This window comes from Doryrhamphus excisus, linkage group LG7 (genome assembly GCF_037039965.1).
Source record: "Doryrhamphus excisus strain RoL-2023G ecotype Guam linkage group LG7, RoL_Dexc_Guam_v1.1, whole genome shotgun sequence".
Taxonomy (NCBI): Eukaryota; Metazoa; Chordata; class Actinopteri; order Syngnathiformes; family Syngnathidae; genus Doryrhamphus; species Doryrhamphus excisus.
Genome location: NC_136363.1, coordinates 8,382,263 through 8,397,088, shown reverse-complemented (window position 1 = coordinate 8,397,088; position 14,826 = coordinate 8,382,263). Strand labels below are relative to the sequence as shown.

Genomic DNA, 14,826 nt, shown 5'->3' with positions numbered 1-14,826 from the left:
CCCCCGGAAAGTAAGGACGGTCTTTCCTATGAGCCCACCCTCGACTTTCGACGACATCGGGGTAACTGGGCGGAACCTGGAAAAAAGGCTGTATCTCTGGAAGTAAATCTGTTTGAGTAAGAATGGTACGTGGAGTATTAACCCGCCAGCTATTACAATGCAGCTGGTAACCTCACTGTTAGCTCTGATGTTGCTTAGCTAGCTTAATTATAGGGAAGATTCTGATACTGATATTAGCTTTAGGCTGATATCGGGCCGATAACTATCAGTGTTAGTATCGGCCATCCCTACTTTTTACACATTACAAAGTTGTTGCAAGATTATCCCGATTATTCATACATCCAAAAATATTGTATGTATGTATATCATCCCAGATTTCAGTGCACTGTTTATTTTCATTTCAGTAATAGCGTAGCTTTTGTCTTGAGCTTGCAAACACATTCTCCATCAAATAGTTATATTTGATTTAGGTTTGATCAATGAAACATAATAGTGTAATAATGTAAAGGATTTCTAAACAAGACGGCATGCTTAATGTTGTTTTTTTCAAATTTAAGCATCAATAAGCAATTTATCACCAAATTGTTACATTTTCCCACCAAGCGGTGCACATCTGCATTTTGTAATCAGCTTTATTACATTTATTACAAAATTAAATTTATTTCATTACATATTGCACCATCATAATGCAGCTCTACACACCTCAATTCACCTCCCCTCTCCTCCCTGTCCTAATGAATTGACCCCCCCTCCAACCCCCCACCCCTTCTCTGAGAAAACGTTTGCACCAGCAGTTCCTTGCAGTGCCGGCCTGGAGAGGAATAAGGGAACGACAGGAGAGGATTTGGTGAACAGACAGGAGGGAGAGAGACCATGGATTCTCTCTCGGTCTTGCTGAAGTCCTGGGTAGTACTGCAGATACTATGCCTGGTTCTGGCCCAAGTGGTAAGTGGACGGGGGACTGCTTTGCTTAAGGGGGCTTGAAAAAGGCACTGGGTGTCATTTAGGGGGATTTATTGCAGGGTCGAAAGATGTTGAAATGATTTGTGATACGCTCGGACCACCTGACGCGAGTGTTAAAGAAAGATGAGCATTAAATGGATTTTCTGCAGTGTGGATGAAATAAAACGGCCTGATCGTCTTTGGATTATTATCTTTATCGGATATGGACTCCTTTCTACTCTGAAGTTTAAATGGGATTTTTTTACTGTTGTTTTTTCTCATGACATTTGTCAAAGAAAGTTTCACTTTTTTGGTCAACAGCCACAGCAGCCATGGCGAATGGAACTCTGAGCATTGACACACTAATACACACACACACACACACACGCACAAAACAAACTTTAACCACAGAGTGTGAAAGCCCTTTTTCAAACTGACACACTGCTGTTATCTTCTGGGTGTTTTTACGCTGAAGGACTTTGTTTTCAAAACCTGAGGAATCGGAAAACGGGATTTAAAGAAGAGTTTCACCTGAACTGGCTGATACATGGAGATGAAATTCCCGTTGAAAGGTGTGGGGGGGTTCAGGTGCGGGAGGAAGTGCCAGTTTGTGACCCCTCCTTCCAACATTCCTCTGGTGCCCTTTATGCCTACATGTTACAATGCATGTATTATCATATAATTATGACATTCACAGATTTTTTCCCCCAGAAATACCAATTTTAGCAACCTTCCCAGAATGTATTGTTAACAATATGACCCACATTATGGTAATATTACTCAAAATGTGTAATTAAAGCTACACTTCATGCTAGTGACTTATTTAGAAGCATATTTTTTTGGTTAAATTGATACATTTTGGTGAATATTACGTGTTTTGATAGTGTCAAAGTATTTTATACAATGCACCAATTGGACTTGATGAATTAATAATGATGGCTTATTTGCTCCACTTGGTTTCAGAGAGGTCCACCTGGACCTCAGGGCCAGCCAGGACCACCAGGCCCTTCTGGTACTCCCGGGTCGGACGGCATTGATGTGAGTATCCCCCACCAGGTTTGTCACAAAGAGCATCATTGTGCTGGGAGAAATACCAACCAAGCACTTTCATGCAGTACTGAAGTTTTACCAGCAGAGGGCAGTGTAAATGCAAACACAGTGCTACAAAAGAGCTCTGTTCCACAGCAGAGAGAGATGTCTTTCAGAAGGCAGACTTGAGAAAGGGGTTCTGGGTTTGTTAAGTGATACATTTGAGATATTTTAGGGTTTGCTGCAGACAGGTTTGCCAAATATGCCGTAAATGGAAACGGCTGGGTCGAGCTTCTGCATTAAAAATACAGGTTGCTTGTAAAGCAACATTTGTTTGAGGTCATGTTTCACTTTTCAGCATACACATCACAGAACATAATGTCTTCAATTTGCTTGACAAATTGTACTGATGAACTTAATATTTACTGTTTTGCATGTAGTCAATGCATTTATGTTTCATTATGACAATCTTCTGTATGCAGGGAGACAAAGGTCCTCCTGGCCCACCTGGTCCAACAGTAAGCATTATTCATTCTTTTAATAAAATTAATTCATAAAAAATATATATAATTGATTTTGGGTTTCATTTTGTTTCTAACTGTTTTACTGTAGGGGCAAAAAGGAGAGCCAGGGCAGCCAGGTCGTGACGGAGCACCAGGGGAGAACGGCATTGATGTAAATGAATGGAATATTTATTTATTCTTTAGGACATTTTGTGGAGTCACATGACATTTAAGTTATGAGGACAATTGCTGCATTTATGACTACTAGTAAGTAGTTTTTAATGGATGGTTACATGTTGATGGTAGCAAAATGCAGTCAAAGACTGCAGTCAAATGTGAGTAAAACTTTGGTATTTATGAGGAATGAATGTTGAGTTTAAGCGGTAACAATGTGGCTTTTTTAAAGGTTGATGGAACGCCTTTCATAAGGTTTTAAGGCTACAAATAAAACGGTTTAACATATTGAATCACTTTCCGTGACGTTTATTTGTATTTATGGTGACCCACGGTGTGTTGGACAAAGAGCATACATCTAAATTGATTCACTAGTTTTGATAAAAATAAAACAAAAAACTTACTGAAATTAGTTGTATTGATGCAAGTTGAAAGTGCACTGTGGTCACACACAAACTCCTTCTAGTTTGAGCCTGTAATCCTCTTTGGAATCTCAATCGCTAGTTTGTTTCCTAATGACCTGCAAGGACTGATTATTTCAATGTGAACTCAAGCATTGCGTTATACCCACCCTGACCCCCTAGTATGTTTCTTCATTCTTTTCTGTCTGTCTTCAGGGTTTGATTGGTGCAAAAGGTGACCGAGGTCCAGTGGGAAGCCTTGGCCCGAAGGCAAGTGTTGCTCTCCAGTACTGTAAAAGGAAAAACATGTTGAAAAATCGACTCCTTTGACTCTGTCAGACCTCAAAAGTAAAAAAAAAAAAGCAGCACAGTGGACTCTTGTGGGAGTCTTTGATTGTAACTTATAGAACTGATTTATTCGCCTGGTATTTAATGATGCTCGTTAAAGGTGTTTCAAACTGTTGCTGCTGGGTTATTAAATTTATAACGCAATCATATTCATATATAACATCAATCTGCAAAGTAACCTGCGTAGATGACACATTAATCAGTTGGAGTACATTGTAAAATACGTAAAAAGCAGTAATGGAGTGGAAACATAAAGAGGCATGGAAGTGAAATAGTGTGCACCGCATTCTCCTTCAGTAATTAATTAATTTTCACTTGTGCTTGAAATCAAATAGGGCACAAATTGAAAATGGTAACTACAACAATAAATTATGTATTTTCCTCCCACAATCATTGTATCTCCTAATTGTTCAGGAGCTGTCCTTTCATTTATCATGTTGTTGACCATTTATTGTTTATCTCATCTGCAGGGTCAGGCTGGTTTAAGTGGTGAGCCTGGACGTCCTGTAAGTATGCATTTGTACTTTACCATGAATAACGACTAACAACAAATAAGATCATTTAAGTTACAAATAGCTACATTGAAGGTCCCTATTATACCCTACCAGAAACTAGTCAAGTCCCCTTTGCTTCATGCTTGAATGCCTGACCGGCAATGAGTTCACCCAGATGTGGCATCTTCTTTCAACATCTGACAGTTCTCAATTATTGTCCCTAATGATCCATGTCAATTGTTAGCATCAAAATATCACTAAATGCAACCCCCAGCATCCTATGGTTGATGTTGTTAAGCTGTAAACACAGTCTACCACCACAGGGGGGTGCTCAGTCTCCATCTTGCATCAACTATACAGCCCAACGTCATTTCACCCATTGTCATAGTAGGTTAGAGGAGGGTTTGTGCTTGTCTTCCTGCAGGAAGACCTACATACAATTACATTGTTCCTAATTAATTGTAATCCAACGGACACCAAATCTGAATTGATTTAATCTATGTGGAGAACTAGTTACCCTTAAGTGTCTTTTGTGAAAGTTATTGGCAAATAACAAATAGCAATAGATAGCAAATAGCAAATAGATACTACAGAGCGTTGATGCCACATGCCACTAAGTAGTATAACTTGTTGTCCCTCTGTTGCACACAGGGAACCGGCCTACCAGGGCTTGCTGTAAGTAGCCCGTATGGTCACAATTATGTTTTCAGGCTACTTGCGGTTGTTGGAACTGTAGATAGTAATGGCTCACTTGCTTCTGCCTAGGGAGCTCCAGGGCCAATTGGTCTTCCTGGTAATATTGGCCCAATAGGACCAAAGGTAGGGAACTGCTCACAGTATCACATTATGAATGAATGAACACAAAAATGACCAGACTCCATACTCATCATTGGGATTACCTGCTTTGTATAGGGTTTAATGGGACCACCAGGACCTCCAGGGCTCCCTGGGCCACCAGGCAAGCCAGTAAGTATTAACCCTTTGCAACCCATGCAAACAACTCACCTTATTCAAAAATGTGTTCAGCAGAATCACTGGGGTGTTTAAATGCACCTTACATTACCTTACAGAGCAGAATCTTGCACACATCCCTGTAGAGAATGCACAGAAATACCAGCAGTTTTGAGTGTCGGAGGCTTTCACATATATTTTTCAGTGGTGGATGTACTTTCTTGCGTGCGTCTAGGGGGGTGTTTTCATCAAGAGTGATGTTCCCCACCCTGGGGAGTGTATTTGTTTAGTTTTAGTGCCGTCCTAGGGTAAATAAACCCCCCTATTAGATCAGTGGCCTGTCCCTCTTGACCATAGCAGGGATACATCAGCCCCTGTAGAGATGCTTTACCTCCTAACACAATCTATAAACACAGAAAAGGAAAGATGGAGGCAGAAGTAAACTGACCATGTGACTCCCACCATCCATTCTTCCCTCTTCTTCCTGTCCATCTAGGGTCCTCCAGGAAAGTTCATTGGCGGCGAGGAAGGAAGTGCCGATTTCCAGGTATTCCAAAAGCATCTGATGTATTCAAATTGTTGTCTTACTCATCATGTCCTCCTCTCTACAACAGTGTCCTCTTAACTGTCCAGCAGGACCCAAGGGCCCACAGGGACTTCAAGGTGTCAAAGTGAGTGTCCTGCTTTGTATGTCAGGTCCTTCAAGAGGAAACAACACATTGCACTATATATCTACTGTATGATGGCACTCAGTCAAGCAGCAAGGTGGAGAAACATTGCAAACATACCCATCTGACTTGAAAGATGATACGGGTCCATGGTGGCTGGTCACTGGATCACTTTGTTCCAATGAAAGTGGGCTGTAAGAGCTGCAATCAGATTATCACCGAAAGTAGTAGAATTGGATTTCTATACAGTCATCCCTCACAATATCAATACGTTTTGGAGTCTTAAATGTAGAAAAAAATATATTGGAGGGTAACTGGTTAGCTCCCAAGCTTGCTAGCCAGTGGCAGTCTCTGCAAAGTCCATGCAGAGTTTCGCAATGTGGTGTAAACAAAAGTGTAAAGGTGACTATAGGGGTGTTATTTCATGTCTACAGTGTTCCAATAATGTTAAAACCCATATTTTGAAAGCCTGGCTGTCAATTTCTACCTCGTCAGCGACTAGCAAACAACTAGATATTCAGATAACAGTGGGGTTGACACTGGAGGCATAGTGGGTACATGTCTTGCCGAAAGGCACAACGGCAATGCCTGGGATGGTGGAAGCAAACCACCAAGCCACCGGTTTCTGGACAACCTTCCTCCTGAGCCACTGCCGCCAATTAAGATATAATACGCTGTATTATGACATCCTACTGACTGATTGTTATGTAATTGCTCCTTAGGGCCACAAAGGACGCCCCGGTGTTCTTGGAGATTCCGGCAGTATTGGAAAAGTGGTAAGCTACCCAATCTCCCATGTACGTAATATTGCAGTGTCTCATATTTTCACCCACCATTCAGAACCGACAGAGGCACGGATTAGTTCTAATGAAGCCCCCTGAGGTGCATGGCGGCCGCTAATCTGGCTGCAGCAGTCAGGCCTGGCAGTGCAGTCAGCATAAGGGTGAGCAGGATAAAAGGGCAGTGAGGAGCCAGGTACATGGAGGAGAGGGATGAGCCAGTCAGGGTTCATGCGCTCCCTTCACCCCGCTGTATTAAGCACAGCTAATGAGCACATTGCTGAATCCTGGGGAGAAGCAAGTCAGGGCGCAGGAATTGGCCACACAAGGAGTCTGGTGGCCGCACTTCAACGCTAAAAACACAAAAGAAGCTACCTCCCCTTGTCGTATGGAGCGGTATCTTAGAAGATGAATTTCAGGACATACTTCTGCTTCTTCAAAAAGCTTAGCAAGAAATGTTTATGTCCCAATTTGCACTCCATATCTATGCCAAAATGTATGAGCTCATACTTCTGCAATGCCCAACTAAAATTACACTAACAAAATGACAGCTCACAAAAGATAATTAAAGCTGTCTGTAATGAGTATTGCGAGATGAGCATTTTTGGATAATGAAGTAGGAGTGTTAAATATCCATCATATTATACATCACATACTAGCTTACTGTAGATGTAGAAATACAATTATGTTTGCATATTTGACATTTAGTTTCCTTGTGTCATGCAAGATACCAACTTCTAAAACGGAGTTGCTAAATGAAGCTAGCTCTCTTACCACCACATCTTTCACAGAAGCAGTTGGTTTCTCCTAAATGCAAAAAACAAGCACAGTAGAAACTGTTTTATTGTGAATAGGTTTCACTCTAAAAAAACTCATCCTTTCTCTCTTCCGCCAGGGAATCAAGGGAGAAGTGGGCCTCTCTGGAGAGCAAGGCATTCCAGGACCTCCTGTATGTCTATGAAGTTGTTTTGTAGTTGTCTTAAGGGTATCAAGGGTCAATATTGCAATTATTTTTTTAAGGGTCCAATGGGCGTGAGGGGTTATCCAGGAATGATGGGCCCCAAAGGAGAGGCGGTGAGTCGCACAACCTTTTCGTCTTCACATAACTTTATTGTCCACTTTCTCTTTCAAGGCAAAGGTTGTTCTCATTTTTAGATGAGTTCCAAAGTAGGCACAGTAGGACCTGCCCCACTATACAAACATCATCCATTACCAGCAATGGGGACATATGGAAATGATGCCATGGCACATCTCTCGCCTCCTCTAATGAGTCGGGGTTATCCGGGTCCGCAGTGCCTCCATCTGTAGTTAATGATCCTTCGTAGCAATCTGTCTTACAGTTAACATTAGCCGTGTTAGCCAAGTTAGCGCCAAAGCCAAAATGGCTCCTCTGCTTTCTTTGTAGCTCCCATTAGTAGATTGAGTTCAGCGCTAATTGCCGTTTCATCACAATGAAGAGTAGGCTACCATTATCTCAAGCGATTAATAGCACTTTTTGTTGTTTTTCTTTATTCCCTCAGGGACCACGTGGCTACAAGGGTATCAACGGACCTGTAGGGATTCCCGGACCTCCAGTGAGAATCCACACAAACACACATTAAAAACCCTACATTTTTCTGTGGAATGACATTACGCTATCAGAGGTAGACCCAGAGCAGCAACAGAGGCAAGACGCCACCTGTGCATAAGGATATCCCACAAAAACGCACCAAAACGCAAACAACGGCAACTACTACCGGCCCTGGGCTGTTCATTATCCGCCATGCTGGTGGCGGCGTTGTTTTTGGATAAAGGAAGAAGCAGGCACAAGTAACGCTGTTTGCTCACGCATGTAAAGGGGTTATTCTGGATGTTTCAGAAACCAGAATATGACTGCATGTAAGAGTACTCGCTCACTCCCCTGCCCTGTTGTGTTGAACTCAACTGTCACTGTCTGACTTTAAGAATTTAAGAATTTAATTGGCAGTTTTTGTATTGACTGTACAAGGCACAAATAAATGCCAGATCTTCTGTTATGGCCCTCTGCAACACATTGGTATGAAAGGGGCTATAGAAAAGATAATTTATGGACCCACTCAATGTGATCTATTTCATTTCCAGGGTGAGGAGGGACCTCAGGGTCCACCTGGAGAGGCAGGGGACAAAGGAGATAAAGTAGGTGACCATTCCAGTGAATATTTGGTTTTAAAAATGTGATCCCGTTGTGTGACACGACTACATTAACATTCATTTGGTGTTCTTCCACAGGGCAGCCGGGGTATACAAGGCCCGCAGGGTGCTGTTGGCAAAAAGGGAGAAAATGTGAGTTGTGCCGGTTTGAACAATGTCGAGGGCCGGTGCCAAGAGGAGAACACTGGCTCATTCGTCTGCTTTTTCAGGGCCTGCCCGGAATTGATGGAAAGGATGGCACACCTGGTATTCCTGGAATCAAAGTAAGGGCTTGCCAGCTGTTATCGTGAGAGGACGCTTCAAAAAATGATGTTTTTTTTTGGGTTTATCTTTTTACAGGGTGGCCCGGGCCAGGCTGGGATGCCAGGTCCCCCCGGTCCTCACGGAACAGCGGTGAGTAATTCATGACCGAACAGTCATGAAAGGCACATGCAAACAAAATGTCTGCAAATGCTCATTGTCACTCGGGCCACGTAGGCAATGGTGGCAATGTTTCCTCCCTGAGTCAACAACACAAGCAGGGGATACTGGCAGAAGGCAGCTGGTATATTTTTTGTTTTGTTTTCAGGGCTCTCCTCCAGGGTAACGCTGACCCTGTTTTAGGATTTAAACTACCTTAAGACAGCTCTCTCCCGCCCACAACAGAGTGATTTATCACAATGAAAACCAGTTGCTATATACGCTATTTGCCAGCATGCCATTCTGACTCTGAGGTAATGGAGCATGGGATGCACGCTTTGCTGTGTGGTCATTGCGGTGACACTGCTGCAAATGCAATGTTGTGATGCATATCATAATAAAAAGCTATGTGGGGATGTGCTGCAAAAGCACTGTAAAGGAACCTGATTTAAAGTTTATGGTTGTGACATTGACAACTTTCACCACTAATATATTATGCACTATAAGACATGGTGATGCAAGGCTCAAATAGGTGAAATTAGTCAGGGCCTCAGTCAGTGGACTGCAGTAAGAGCTAAACGTTGTTATAAGAATTCTATGTTATACTGTTTAGTGGTTGCAAACTCACTCCCATAACTCATTCATTCATTTTCAAAACCACTTAAGAACTAGTTACAGTGCATGTCGATAGAAGAATATACGCAGCACAAATATGCAGTGTTGCAGTGCTGGATGGGAGAATACAGTGTGTACAGCCACACTAAGGAAGAAGAACATTGCTTACTCGTGAACTTTGCAGTGCGCCAAAGCAAAGGACCGACATCACCATGGAAGTGAAAATGAACATCAACAAAAGCAGAGAGAGAGGAGAGACACCCACCAATATTATTAAAGATGAAGATGAATGAATGCTAATGAACGCTAGAGGAGTCATGGATTCTTTGTGCTGTTTCATGTCTAGAGGGATTTAATAATGTTAAAAAAATGTATATAGAAGGATGCAAACAGATTTGCTATGCTCTAACCATTTATAATTCAGAAATCCCACTTAGCGGAAATTCACTTTAATTAATAGCCTGCATTTCCAAAGCTGATATCCATATACATATTTGATGTTATTTGCAAAATGTTTTTTTTCCCCAAAGTGTTTTTTTTCATTGTGCCTAAAATTAATCCCACTGCCACAAAAAGTGAACCATGTATACTAATTTACATTTCGTTTTTACTGTATGTGTATGATTTGGATTTATATCTGTCAATAGGGCTTGCCTGGTAGTCCCGGGGCCAAAGGTGGACCTGGAGCTAAGGTGAGCACTATTAAAGCATTTTACATTTTTATAGTTCACCTTAACAGTCTTTTATCTTGGTAGGGCGAGCCTGGGCCGAGAGGTCATGTTGGCATGAACGGTGCTCCTGGACCTTTGGTAAATATAATTACAGAGACACACAAATATTATGTTTTCATTCCTTTCACTGGTGTATACTTTTTATGACTTCATACTATAGGGTGAACCTGGTGTTCCTGGTGAGGCTGGTATGGAAGGAGTTCCTGGTCCCAAGGTAAATACCCTAATTAATTAAAGCAACAATGACACTGACTCCTGTAAAGATACACACCTCATTTGCAACTACAGGGAGACAGAGGTCAGCGCGGTCCAGTAGGCCCACAAGGAATAGTCGGGAAGCCTGTAAGTTTGCAATGCATCATGTGATGAAAGTGCCACAACCATACACTAATGAATTATTCTCATGTATGTCAACAGGGAAACAAAGGCGAGAGGGGACCAATGGGTGTTCCAGGTGCCCAAGGTCTGAGTGGAACCAAAGGAGACAAGGTGTGTTGTTAAACATCATAAAGCTACATAGGTCTGTCCATTGGGGGGCAGTGTTTACCTAAAAGTTTAAAAAGTCATAAATCCAAGCAGAATTAAATCACTTCACTATCCTCGTTGCCCTTGTTTTAAACATTAGGCCACATATTTCTAGCCTTGTCATCTCTGGTTCTTTCCTGAATCAATACTCACATTTTCTTCTCAAGATATTATATTGTAATTGTGACCTCATTTACATGTACGGAAAAACATCTCTCATTCAAAGGGTTTCCAAGGAAAAGGTGGGCCCAAAGGAGACATTGTGAGTAGCACTTTTGTACATTCAATGCAGAATCATAGAAATGTGCAATATTTCTTACATGCCAGCAAATATTCTGTTCTCTTCTGCTTTAAGGGTGACCCTGGTGTTGAGGGATTGGCTGGTGAGAAAGGTGAAAAGGTAAGAAAACACTAAGAAAGCACCAGACCTTGGTACATTCAATACCAGACTCTTACATGAATGAAACCGTTTCCTTGGCTGTGATAGGGTTTGTCTGGAGAACCTGGGCCTAAAGGACAGGTAAGGGTTACTGTAGATACATTTAATCATTTTTTTAAAGATAAAATATAGACTGTCCTTGATCTTTATCTGCTTAAATTTACCTCGGTGTGCTCGCCTTTGCAGCAAGGAGTGAGGGGAGATTCTGGGCACAATGGTCCAACTGGTGATTCTGGTAAGCCAGGGGATCAAGGCCCCCCTGGCCTGCCTGGTCCAAGGGGATTGAATGGCATGAGAGGAGTGCCTGGCATGCCGGGTATTCAGGGGCCATCAGTGAGTCCACTTCCTGTCTTAATGTTTGTGATCCATGCTGAGAAATACGGTCAACATTTGGATATCGTTCTTCTCTTCAGGGGCGTGATGCATCTGACCAGCATATTATTGAAGTGGTGCTGAAGATGTTGCAAGGTGAGCGTACAAATCTTTCAAAGTCAAAATTACAAATCAAAATGACATTACTCTTAATCAGTTAAGAGCTACCATCATAAAACCTTAATTAACTCTTCAGGTGATGTTTTAAAGTGCCAATTCTAACTGTCCTACACGTATAAATAAAGTTTTACCACTATATAATAAAATAGAGAATATTTGCTTCAACTTGGAGTATTTTTATTACTGTTCGATTTCAACATTATCCCTCTACTTTATGACAAATAGAACATAGCATAAGACAGTGACCCCACTGTGCACTGTATGTTGGTCCCCACGTTGCTTGTTGCCACAATGATTGACAACATGCAGGAGAATGACATGTCCGTCCATCTATTGTGTAATGGTACAGCTGCTACCTTTCAAGGCAGAGGGGGCAGGTTTCATATTTGTTTTTTTTACACTAAAAAACATTAATTGAACAATTTCCAAGTAAATTCAGGTTCAAGTCAAATATAAAAATAAATGTTAATTGGTATCATAACACTTTTCCTCTCTCAAATTTTTGCTTATGACTTTTGAGGTTTTTTTTCCAGAAAACATTTGGTTGAACTCCAGATTGATTGACCTTGGAGGTGTACTTGTCAATGACAGTGTCACTTCCATTACAGAGAGGCTGGCAGCAGTGGCAGTGAGCGCCAAGAGGGCTGTGCTTGGTGGAGCTGGAGTAATGGGACCCCCAGGCCCTCCTGGACCTCCAGGGGCACCGGGTCCACAGGGACCACATGGTTTGCCTGGTTCTCGAGGCATTCCTGGCATGATCGGGGCTCACGGACAGATTGGAAACACAGGGCTTAAAGGTAGGAAGACGTTTCGGATACCATAGGTGTCGCTTTTCATGAGACATCCAATTTCAATTGCTTTCTTCTTCTAGGAAAGAGAGGAGCCAAGGGTGAGAGAGGCGATCCGGGTAAACCCCACCAAGGACCACCAGGGCCCCCGGGAATTCAAGGCAATTATGACTTCTTTGACTATGACTTTATTCGCATAACTTAACTTGCTGCTAAAATGCTGTTATTTTTTATTTTTATCTCTTAATAATTTACTTTATTCTTGAAAATTACCGCTGATTTTTCCACCTGGCCTTTTTTTGTTTTTTTTGTTTATTATATTTTTAGAATGTGCCGCAGGGAAGTTAGGAAGAGGAAAGTTGTTTTGAGGAGTTGGTGTTGCTTGAAGGAATCTTAAAAGCTTCATTACGTCCAGTCATTGAACAGATGCTCTTGCGTGGGAATGTAATAAGATTCCCAATACACACTCATTCTGTGTCTAAATTTGTAGTCTAAATTCAGAACAGCCATCATGTCTGCGTACTAACAATCCTGTTGCCTCCACAGGTCCTCCAGGTGTTGATGGCGTGGCTCGAGATGGCAGACCAGGCGAAAGAGGCCCCCAGGGAGCAGCTGGTGAGGCCGGTCGGCCCGGTAAAGCAGGTCCACAAGGCCTCCCGGGCTTCTGCGAGGCTGCCGCGTGCTTGGCCGCGTCGGCATACACGTCTCCGAGGCTACAGGAAGCGGGGACCATCAAAGGACCAAACTTTTAGGAGTTCTGTCTCCACCACAGTTCATGACAATGGGGAAGAAGAGAAGGAAAGAGACCACTCTTCTCGCTTGAACATCATGAGCCATGGGTAAGGGGGGGAGAGAGTATATTGACTGCATGTATAACAGCCCCCCCTTGCCCACCTGAAGTTTTGACTGACGGGGCATTCTCTCTTCTTACATCACCATGACAACAGCAGGTCACAGCCACCCACGTGCTTCTGAATCCTCCATTATCTTGGATGATGTGCCACAATATGAGCCGAGAGGACCTGATGGCAAAATAAAAGGTGCCATACATTTGCGCTGCAGTTTAATTTGCCATATTTTGTTCAAAATGAGTTAGTTAAAACCCACAATGCAGCATCAAAATGCCATTAAAAATTGTGCAAAGGAGCAATAAATAATTAAAGTGTCGTATTGCCAATTGTAAGCTTGAGCAAAGACCCTCATTCATGCCCCCTTCTCCATTACCCGCTTTCTGCCCAAGTCTCATTTTAGAAACGACTACTTTATCTCTTCCTCTTGTTGCTCGGCAACGGCATATCCCAATGGGTACTCCCATCTCCCACAATGCAGTGCTGTAAATCTTTGTAAATGTGTGTTGATTATTATGTAGTGAAAAAGCAATGGGTTACGATATGCAGCGACAAAGAATCCTGTGTGAATGATTCCAGAGATTAATAAAAGTTCCTCCAGAGATCATTTCTTATTTCCGTTAGTGTGCTTCCTCATGTGCCACTTGTCAACCTTCCACAGGGTGTCAGCAGTTTAATGACGTTATTTATTGTTCTTAATATATAATCAAGTGTAAAAACTTTTTTTTTCAGGCTGTTCAAGTCAACCCAATCCAATAAAAAGAATCTTTTATAAAATCCAATGTTCTTCTTTATCATGTAGAAATTGTCTCCAAATCACCGAAAGTAGATCTGTAAGAATTAATTGATGATTAATTGATTATCCAATTAATCATCTATTTTGATATTTGATTAATAATTTTTTAATTTTATTTAAAACTTATTTCAGCTTCTCAAATGTGAATATTGTTTACTTTCCTTAGCCATCCATGAAAGCAGACTATTATCTTTGTGCTTTCGTCACAGCCAGATAGTCACACACACATCGGCTGTAAGTTTGGATAATGGTAAGTGACATTTTTTTTCTTGTTTTCAGATATGTTGCGGACCAAAACAACTGTTTGTCAGGAGGGCCATTTGCAGCCAAAAATATAAAAAAACAGCACAATGGCAGAATGTGAAGATAAAATGCAGACATTTTTATACTAATAACTAATAAAAACACAAATAAAAGCTGTCGTTCGTCATTTACCATGATCAATTGGTTCCGGACCCGACTGTGATAAATGAATTTCTGTGAAGTAGGAGTCAATACTAATTTTCTAAATACTAAATATTTTTGTAGTTAGAGCGTAAAAAAAAATTATGTTTATGACCTTGTGAATACAGTTTGTTTGTTTGTTTTTACGGTTTTCACCATAATACCACATTCACCTTTAAACTTGTACTACCCAATATAGTAGACACAGTAATAGAAAATAAGCTACGTATCTTAGACGCCCCTGCATCTTTTGATTTTTCATTAAGTGGCCCTCACAGTTTGGACACCCCT

General features: G+C 41.7%; 1 protein-coding gene across 2 annotated transcripts; it reads left to right on the top strand.

The window, feature by feature from the left end:
* Positions 1–14,060, top strand: col9a2 (procollagen, type IX, alpha 2). 2 transcript variants are annotated; one of them, XR_013627692.1, is made up of 34 exons: positions 1–125; positions 795–945; positions 1,906–1,980; positions 2,454–2,489; positions 2,584–2,646; positions 3,266–3,319; positions 3,868–3,903; positions 4,543–4,566; positions 4,657–4,710; positions 4,804–4,857; positions 5,339–5,389; positions 5,457–5,513; positions 6,233–6,286; positions 7,185–7,238; positions 7,310–7,363; positions 7,810–7,863; positions 8,390–8,443; positions 8,537–8,590; positions 8,668–8,721; positions 8,798–8,851; positions 10,120–10,164; positions 10,228–10,281; positions 10,364–10,417; positions 10,492–10,545; positions 10,621–10,692; positions 10,955–10,990; positions 11,084–11,128; positions 11,216–11,248; positions 11,354–11,500; positions 11,581–11,635; positions 12,268–12,456; positions 12,531–12,608; positions 12,994–13,286; positions 13,395–14,060. XR_013627692.1 is itself a non-coding variant. In XM_058047772.2 (33 exons), the coding sequence occupies exons 2-33, from the start codon at positions 874–876 to the stop codon at positions 13,197–13,199; spliced, it is 2,076 nt and encodes a 691-aa protein (XP_057903755.2). In that variant the 5' UTR covers positions 1–125; positions 795–873; the 3' UTR covers positions 13,200–14,060. The 2 variants fall into 2 exon arrangements, 1 of the variants encoding a protein (XP_057903755.2); XM_058047772.2 differs by having other exon boundaries at positions 12,994–14,060.
* The last annotated feature ends 766 nt before the right edge of the window (positions 14,061–14,826 follow it).

Coding starts and splice junctions, on each gene's coding strand:
- col9a2 (XM_058047772.2), top strand. CDS start 874: ATGGATTCTCTCTCGGTCTTGCTGAAGTCCTGGGTAGTACTGCAGATA. Junction 5,390..5,456: donor AAGGAAGTGCCGATTTCCAG/GTATTCCAAAAG, acceptor TCTCTACAACAG/TGTCCTCTTAACTGTCCAGC. Junction 8,852..10,119: donor CCGGTCCTCACGGAACAGCG/GTGAGTAATTCA, acceptor ATCTGTCAATAG/GGCTTGCCTGGTAGTCCCGG.